Source organism: Penaeus chinensis, chromosome 25 (genome assembly GCF_019202785.1).
Source record: "Penaeus chinensis breed Huanghai No. 1 chromosome 25, ASM1920278v2, whole genome shotgun sequence".
Lineage (NCBI taxonomy): Eukaryota > Metazoa > Arthropoda > Malacostraca > Decapoda > Penaeidae > Penaeus > Penaeus chinensis.
In genome coordinates, this window is record NC_061843.1 from 6,269,056 (window position 1) to 6,279,055 (window position 10,000).

General features: G+C 35.2%; 2 protein-coding genes across 2 annotated transcripts in view; both read left to right on the forward strand.

Annotated features, from left to right (window-relative positions):
* The first annotated feature begins 1,120 nt into the window (after positions 1 to 1,120).
* Positions 1,121 to 4,010, forward strand: LOC125038738 (uncharacterized transmembrane protein DDB_G0289901-like). The gene is made up of 3 exons (XM_047632310.1): positions 1,121 to 1,211; positions 1,567 to 2,141; positions 2,541 to 4,010. The coding sequence occupies exons 1-3, from the start codon at positions 1,178 to 1,180 to the stop codon at positions 3,585 to 3,587; spliced, it is 1,656 nt and encodes a 551-aa protein (XP_047488266.1). The 5' UTR covers positions 1,121 to 1,177; the 3' UTR covers positions 3,588 to 4,010.
* A 952-nt stretch (positions 4,011 to 4,962) lies between these two features.
* LOC125038587 (putative uncharacterized protein DDB_G0282133) overlaps positions 4,963 to 10,000 on the forward strand; it is a 31,962-nt gene continuing 26,924 nt past the window's right edge. The window contains exons 1-2 of the mRNA XM_047632123.1: positions 4,963 to 5,019; positions 7,373 to 7,606. Of these exons, the coding sequence (XP_047488079.1) occupies positions 4,963 to 5,019; positions 7,373 to 7,606 (291 nt within the window). The remainder of the gene's footprint in view (positions 5,020 to 7,372; positions 7,607 to 10,000) is intronic.

Below are 10,000 nucleotides of genomic sequence, written 5' to 3' on the forward strand. Positions count from 1 at the left end.
ATATACGTATATATATGTATATACTCATATATATATGTGTATATAAGTATGTGTATATATTTATATATTTATATATTCATATATATACTTATATATATTCATACATATACATATAGATGTATATATTCATATATATATACATATATATATATTTATATCTTCATATATATAACTATATATGTATATATTCATATATACATATATATGTATATATATTCATATATATACATATATATGTATATATTCATATATATACATATATATGTATATATTCATATAAATATATGTATATATTCATATATACACACACATATACATATAAATGTTTGTGTGTGTGAGTGTGCGTGTATATGTGTGTGTGCGCGTGTGTGTACACAGATAGATAAACTGATAGAAAGATACATATATAGTATATATATGGAAATATGTATAAGATATAGATATATGTATATATATACATGCATACGTATATACTTATATACACATACATATATGAGTATATACATATATATATATACGTATATATACATGTATATACTCATATATGTATGTGTATATAAGTATAAGTATATATTTATATATATTCATATATATACTTATATATATGTATATATTCTTATATATACATATATATGTATACATTTATATATATACATATATATGAATATTTTCATATATATATGTATATATTCATATATATACATATATATGTACATATTCATATATATACATATATATGTATATATTCATATATATGCGTATATATGTAGATATTCATATATACGCACATACATATACATGTTTGTGTGTGTGAGTGTGCATGAATATGTGTGTGCGCGCGTGTGTGTACATATACGTGCGTATATATATTTATTTATATATATACACACACATATCCATAAATGGACAGACAGATACATAAAGAGAAATAGATATATATGTCTAGGTGAGTATACGCATTTATACACAAACACACGCACAAGGAATGCATATTATCTTATTACTTATTGCTTGATCAGTCTATCAGTAATTACCTTGACCTGAGCGTGTAGAGGAAAGCGAAGGGCAGCTATATAAAGCGGGGCTCCAAGCACAGTCGTCAGTGAGCTTCCACTTCTCTCTCTCTCCTCACCGGCTCTCTTCCTTTCACTATCGAGAAAGTCTGGAATAATTCAAAATGACGTCCATCATATCCATTATTTCGTTAGTCGGTAAGAACTGTATAACAATATATATGTGTGTGTGCTTATCTATGTTATACGCACTAACCCATGCACACACACATATATATACGTATATACACACGTATACGTGTGTATATATATGCATTCATGTATATGTGTACGTATATATGTATATGTATGTATATATATATAAATGATATATCTACATATATATGAGTTTGTTTGCGTCTGTGTAAATGCCTGTTGACTATATGGATATATTTGTGTTGTTGTATGTGCCTCTTGTATTTGTATTTATATTTATATACATTTCTATTTAAAAAGAAACGTGGATAGCTGTGTGTACTATTGTGCATCTGACTCTTTTGTTCCCTGTTCGCAGCTCTGGTCGGAATATGCTTGGCAGAAGCAAATTACTTGCCACCGTTAAATGGAAATGGCAATGGTAATGGAAATGGAGTGTACCGAAACGGTAATGGAAATGGTAATGGCGTCAATGGCAATGGAGTATTCGGAAATGGAAATGGCAATGGCGGATATAGCAATGGTAATGGCGTGAATGGAAATGGCGTTTATGTAAATGGAAATGGGAATGGTGCCAATGGAAATGGAAATGGCGTAAATGGTAATGGCGGATATACCAATGGTAATGGCGTGAATGGAGTGAATGGAAATGGCGCTTATAGAAATGGAAATGGCAATGGTGTATATGTTAATGGAAATGGTGCAAATGGTAATGGAAATGGTGTAAACGGAGGGTATCAGAACGGAAATGGAGTGACCGTGTACGCCAATGGCATTGTGGATCCGTTCAGAGCTCTAGCTGATGCCATTGGCGGTGGAGGCGTCCCAGGTGTGGACTACCCCATCCTGGCCTTCGTCCCCGACACCGGGTTCTCGTGCAACGGCCAGCTGCCTGGATATTACGCTGATACTTCTGCCGAGGCTGGCTGCCAGGTGAGTTGCAAGTTTTCACTTAAAGGAAAGCTAATCTTATTTTATTTTAATGTAAAAGAGATAGGGTCGTGGAAAAATAGGAATCATTCTGATACGATGTTCTAGTTTAGGAATCACTATTGGCAACTCAGGTTAAGTAAGAACTAATATATTACCAAATTATCCAGTAGTGTTTGAGTAAGGTGGGGCTTCAACAGAGCCATGTACAGATACATGGAAAGAAATTAATTGGACTCCAATTCATGTTAAATAACTATTTAAACACACATACCCATATATATATATATAGATAGATAAACATATATCTGTGTTATCCACTGTAGTTCAACTTAATTGCAGTGTTATTGAACACATTCGCAGAAAAATAGAGAATCTTTAATTTCTATTGCTGCATTTCAGGTGTTCCATATCTGTCAGGCAGATGGCAGGATCGACTCGTTCCTTTGTCCCAACGGCACAGTCTTTAATCAGCAATACTTCGTGTGCGATTGGTGGTACAACTTTGACTGTTCGACGGCTGAACAGTTCTACGGTTTGAATGCTGAGATTGGCAAGGTGAATGGAAATGGCTACACGAATGGTAATGGTTACACGAACGGCAATGGATATACCAATGGTAATGGGAATGGCGTTATCAACGGTAATGGAAATGGCTACAGCAACGGCAACGGGAATGGAGTTATCAATGGTAACGGAAATGGCTACAGCAACGGCAACGGGAATGGAGTTATCAATGGTAACGGAAATGGATACACCAACGGTAACGGAAATGGATACACCAATGGCAACGGGAATGGACTTATCAATGGCAATGGTAATGGTAACGGAAATGGCTACACCAACGGTAACGGAAATGGCTACACCAATGGCAACGGGAATGGAGTTATCAATGGCAATGGTAACGGAAATGGCTACACCAACGGAAACGGGAATGGCAATGGTAACGGAAATGGATACACCAACGGCAACGGGAATGGAGTTATCAATGGCAACGGTAATGGAAATGGATACACCAACGGTAATGGTTATACCAATGGCAACGGCAATGGTAATGGAAATGGCTACACCAACGGCAACGGGAATGGAGTTATCAATGGTAACGGAAATGGATACACCAACGGAAACGGAAATGGATACACCAATGGTAACGGGAATGGAAACGGAAATGGCTACACCAATGGTAATGGAAATGGTATTGCCAATGGTAATGGAAATGGTATTGTCAATGGTAATGGAAATGGATATACAAATGGAAATGGTAATGGGTACAGCAATGGCAATGGTAATGGTGCTACCAACGGAAACGGTAATAGAAACGGCATTGATAATGGTAATGGGAACGGTAATGGATATTATTATGGTGCCCCTAATGGTAACGGGAATGGTAACGGTGGAGCGACAAATGGTAATGGCATTAATGGACTCTATCAGACGCCGAGTTTCTAAACGACGACTCCTATTTCCTTTCTCTATCTCGCTTTCTATTTTTTTTCTTTTTACGAATGTAACAAAGTAAACGAATCCGTTTAGAGGGACGACTTATGTAATGTATTTCATGCCTCAGTGGTCATGACTGTAGTCATTTGCAGGATCTTAGGCCATAGAAAGTGAAACATTTTAGTTTTGTTTTTATTGTACTTAAACAAATGAAAATTTAATCTGTTAAAATCAACTGGATAGTGTTTGAATTGGTTATGACGACTTTCCCAATTGTTCCGTAGCATTCTAGTTTCTGTATCAGAATGTTTCACTTTGAGTGATTTACCAAATTTGTACACGTGTGCCATAATGTTTGATATGTAATGGCTTGTATGTTTATTATATGATATAGACTATATATCTTTTGCATATAAAATGTATTAATTTGCATTAAGTTGTTTTTTTTCACATTTACTAAGAAAATGGAGGCCATAGGAATAAAATATCTTCCGAAAATCTGCATATGCATTTACATATTATTCGACACTTCAAATGTAAGAAGTATATACATTCACACAAAGGCACAGATACAACCATCTATGTATATATACAGATTTTTATACATACATGCATATATATGTATATGATATATATTCGTACATGAAACGAGAATCAATGTAGTGGGTACTCAACTATAGATTACCTATGTGAGACTGGCTCTTTTAAAGTGGTGACTCTCGATCGCTCAATATGATAATCACAATGAGAGAGATAGAGAGAGAGAAAGAGAGAGAGAGAGAGAGAGAGAGAGAGAGAGAAAAAAAAAACACCGGCAGACTATATAGCTGAATAAAAACAGCATCCATACTTTTTTTGTACAAAATAGATTAACAGATCATCAGACCATTTACTTTTTTTTTTTGCGAAAACAGAGATAACTCACCATATCACAAGCACCAGTCAGCCAGCTAATTATCCAGAAAGCATTGTCTACACAAGCTTAAAGCCTCTCTCTATCTCTGTGTCCTTAACTTTATATACTAAGTGTTTTCCGCGCTCATAAACACATACACGCATACATATTTATGTGCCCAGAGAAAGTGAAAGTGCCAGATACTTTCTAAGGAAAAAAACGCTTTCCAGGACATAAACAATTGCACAAAGAATAAAAAAGTAACTGCAGTGTATCATTTGATTAATGTATTTTGCAGTGGACACACAAACTCATATATATCACTGTAAAATGCATGTCTTTAATTACATTTAACCATCAATTTTGAAACGAATGGAGAGAGAGTTCAACTCCGTCAGGAAATCCGAGAACAAGGCAGGGACATGAGGCCTCAGCCAAACCGAAGGACGAAGGGAGATAAAAGGGAGAAACTCACACTCGAAGTACTCCATGGACAGGCTTGGCAGATATGGAGAGACAGGAGAATCTAATGCAACACGAACTTATGTGAGTAAAAGCGAGCTTCAAAGGCAAAGGAATTAGACTCTACAAACAGACGAGACAGCTGAAGGAAGACGTCGGTGGGCAGAGGGAGACGAGTATCGTCACGGAAGAACTTCTGATAGAAACCGAGGAAGACATCAAGCGAGGGAGGCACTGGGCTAGTTTGAACGCAAGAGAGTGCGTGACAGATACCAGGGATATGCTTGGGCATGTACACACATATAGGCATACATACAAACATATACATGTATATATTCATACATATATACACATACACACATACATGCATACACATTACATACAAGCATACACACATACATGCATACACACATTACACACAAACACACACACACACATACACGCACCGCACACATGCACATAGATATATACACACATATACATATACGTATATATATACACACATACATGCATACATACATATATGTATATATACACACACAAACACATTTTTATATATATATACATACATATAGATGTATACATATATGCGGAAAGGGAGAGGGATGGGAAAAAATATATATACATATATATATGGAAAGGGAGAAGGGTGGAAAATAAGAGTAGCGGAAGAGAGAGAGGGCTGGGGAGGGAGAGAAAGAGTTCAGATTCAAAACACTTTATTCCTTTTGTTACAGAATGTTTGTTCATTTAATTCAGCCATGCTTCATCTTATGCTTAGAAGCCTTCTGTCACTGATGATTTACGAGAGAGAGAAAAAGAGAGAGGAGGGAGGGGGAGAGATAGAGAGAAAGAGAGAGAGAGAGAGAGAGCGTGGATGGAGGGAAGAGAGAGAGAGGAAGGAGGGGGGAAGAGAAAGAGAGGGGAGGTAGGGAAGAAATAGATATAGATGGGGGGAAGAGAGAGAGAGAGAGGGGGGGGGGGAGGGAGGGAAGAGAGAGATAAAGACAGAGAGGGAGGACAAGTCACTTGTGCTGCTATGCTGTTGATACTTGGACCTTCTTTGTGAATTGTATTGTTAGATAGTTCGCTTTTTTTCCTCCAAAATTTGCCCTATACCTGAGTATTCACCAGCCAATCAGTGTTTACGACGAGCAATGATGTCATCGGCCAAACTCCTAACTTGTTGGGCCTTTGCTCTCTATCAAAAACGGCTAAAGAAACGTTTAGATGCCGACAGTTTGAATTTAGCATAATGAAATGGCTTCTCAAGGAATCTAGGATGGCGTATAGCAAAACTAAATATTTAAATAACTCTATACCAATAACGTTTACATAGGCAACCAAATTTCTGCCCAAGATATAACGAAATATGTTGATGGTTCTTCCCAAAAGTCAGATAAGGCCCTTTTTAGATATTCAACATTTCGTGGCCGATCAAAATGGATAAATCAGAAATGAAAGAAAAATAGTACGTGATCTGCTGAAAGCTATAGGGATTGTCTCCTTAGCATTCAGCTCCAAAGCCCATAAGTGAAACTCGACAAGAATTATACTTGGTATCATGCACGTACGAAAAAGCTGTATTTTCAAGATCGTTGCCCATATCAAAGTGTATTTACCAGAGATGGATTTTGAACTAATGCTTCGTTCCTTCTTTTATATTTATGGTTCCCTGGTTCATTAACTACCCTCATCAATGCCTATAAATATCAGAAAAGCAACTATTAGCGTAAACAAGGTGAAAAACGTTAGATAAAGCGGAGAGGAATACCACTAAGGAAAAATGCAGAAGCTGAAAATAGTCGAACAGAACAGTTACTATCTGAGCATGAGGTGATTAGTATCGTACTTGGTACTTAATAAATGGGGAAAAAAATCTTGAAAATCACATAATATATATTACATGCCTGATGTCTCCCAACGTGTATACCAAATAAGATGTTATACCTTCCATACGAAATGTGTATATACACACATTTATATGCATACATACACATACAGATAGATAAACTGATAGATAAATACATATACAATATATATATGGAAATATGTATAAGATATATATATGTATATATATACATGCATACGTATAAATATGTTTTATATACGTATATATGTATATACTCATATATATGTGTATATACGTATATGTATATATTTATATATATAAGTATATGTATATATTTATATATATACATATATATGTATAAATTCATATATATACATATATAATGTATATATTCATATATATACATATATATGTATATATTCATATATATACATATATATGTATATATTCATATATATACAATATATATATATTCATATATATACATATATATGTATATATTCATTATATACATATATATGTATATATTCATATATACATATAAGATATCATTTATAACTAACAGTTACTATTGCTGCATTTCAGGTGTTCCATATCTGTCAGGCAGATGGCAGGATCGACTCGTTCCTTTGTCCCAACGGCACAGTCTTTAATCAGCAATACTTCGTGTGCGATTGGTGGTACAACTTTGACTGTTCGACGGCTGAACAGTTCTACGGTTTGAATGCTGAGATTGGCAAGGTGAATGGAAATGGCTACACCAACGGCAACGGAAATGGATACACCAACGGCAACGGGAATGAGTTATCAATGGCAACGGTAATGGATATTACTATGGTGCCCCTAATGGTAACGGAATGGATACACCAATGGTAATGGAAATGGATACACCAATGGCAACGGAAATAGATACACCAACGGCAATGGTAATGGTAACGGAAATGGATACACCAATGGTAATGGAAATGGATACACCAATGGTAATGGGAACGGTAATGGATATTACTATGGTGCCCCTAATGGTAACGGAATGGATACACCAATGGCAACGGAAATAGATACACCAACGGCAACGGGAATGAGTTATCAATGGCAACGGAAATGGAGTTATCAATGGCAACGGTAATGGAATTATCAATGGCAATGGTAATGGAAATGGTATTGTCAATGGTAATGGAAATGGATACACCAATGGCAACGGGAATGGACTTATCAATGGCAATGGTAATGGAAATGGTATTGTCAATGGTAATGGAAATGGATATACGAATGGAAATGGTAATGGGTACAGCAATGGCAATGGTAATGGAAATGGCTACACCAACGGCAACGGTAATGGAATTATCAATGGCAATGGTAATGGTAATGGGAACGGTAATGGATATTACTATGGTGCCCCTAATGGTAACGGGAATGGAGTTATCAATGGCAACGGTAATGGAATTATCAATGGCAATGGTAATGGAAATGGATATACGAATGGAAAATGGTATTGTCAATGGTAATGGAAATGGTAATGGGTACAGCAATGGCAATGGTAACGGGAATGGAGTTATCAATGGCAACGGTAATGGAAATGGATATACGAATGGAAATGGTAATGGGTACAGCAATGGCAATGGTAATGGAAATGGATATACGAATGGAAATGGTAATGGAAATGGTATTGTCAATGGTAATGGAAATGGATACACCAACGGAAACGGAAATGGATACACCAACGGCAACGGAAATGGAGTTATCAATGGCAACGGAAATGGAGTTATCAATGGCAATGGTAATGGTAACGGAAATGGTTACACCAACGGCAACGGAAATGGATACACCAACGGCAACGGTAATGGAATTATCAATGGCAATGGTAATGGAAATGGTATTGTCAATGGTAATGGAAATGGCTACACCAATGGCAACGGAAATGGATACACCAACGGCAACGGGAATGGAGTTATCAATGGCAATGGTAATGGAAATGGTAATGGCATTAATGGACTCTATCAGACGCCGAGTTTCTAAACGACGACTCCTATTTCCTTTCTCTATCTCGCTTTCTATTTCATTTATTTTTTTCTTACGAATATAACAAAGAAAGCGATTGCGATTGCCTCAGCAGTGATGACTATAGTCATTTGTAGGATCTTAGGCCATAAAAAGTGAAACATATTTGTTTCCGTTTTTATTTTATTTAAACAAATGTAAATTCAGTTTGTTGAAATCAACTAGATAGTGATTGATTGTTCCGTATCATTCTAGTTTCTGTATCAGAATGTTTCACTTTGAGTGGTTTACCAAATTTGTACACGTGTGCCATAATGTTTGATATGTAATATCTTGTTTGTTTATCGTATAATACAGAATATGTATATTTTGAAAATAATTTGTATTTATATGCAATAAGATGTTTGTTGTTAGAGCACTTATACTAGAAAGAAATTTAGTCTCATATTATTTTCGACACTTAAAGTGTAACAAGTAAATACATTCACACAAACGCACTGACACAGATACACCCATATATGTATATATATATATACTTATATATGTATATATATATGCGGAAAGGGAGAGGGATGGGAAAAATATATATATATATAGATATATATATATATAGATATATATATATATAGATGTATATATATATGCGGAAAGGGAGAGGGATGGGAAAAATATATATATATATACTTATATATGTATATATATATATACTTATATATATGTATATATTTATATATATACATATATATGTATATATTTATATATATACATATATATGTATATATTTATATATATATATATATATATGATATCTATTCGTACATGACACGAGAAGCAATGTAGTGGGTACTCAACTTTAGATTTAGAAAAAAAATCACCGGTTGAATAGAAAGGTAACATAAAAACAACACCCATATACATTTTTAATACAATATCGATATACAGAACATCAGACTACGCACCTTTTTGCGTAAACAGAGGTAACTCACCATATCACAAGCACCAGTCAGCCAGCTAATTATCCAGAAAGCATTGTCCACACAAGCTTAAAGCCTCTCTCTATCTCTGTGTCCTTAACTTTATATACTAAGTGTTTTCCGCGCTGATAAACACATACACACATACATGCATACACATTACACACAAGCATACACACATACATATTTATGTTTCCAGAGAAAGTGAAAGTGCCAGATACTTTCTAGGGAAAAAAAAAAA

What these genes read in the sequence shown, in the direction of transcription:
- LOC125038738 (XM_047632310.1), top strand. Translation starts at nt 1,178, where the DNA reads ATGACGTCCATCATATCCATTATTTCGTTAGTCG. An exon ending in ATCCATTATTTCGTTAGTCG is followed by an intron (nt 1,212 to 1,566) that starts GTAAGAACTGTA and finishes CCCTGTTCGCAG; the next exon opens with CTCTGGTCGGAATATGCTTG. An exon ending in CTGCCGAGGCTGGCTGCCAG is followed by an intron (nt 2,142 to 2,540) that starts GTGAGTTGCAAG and finishes GCTGCATTTCAG; the next exon opens with GTGTTCCATATCTGTCAGGC.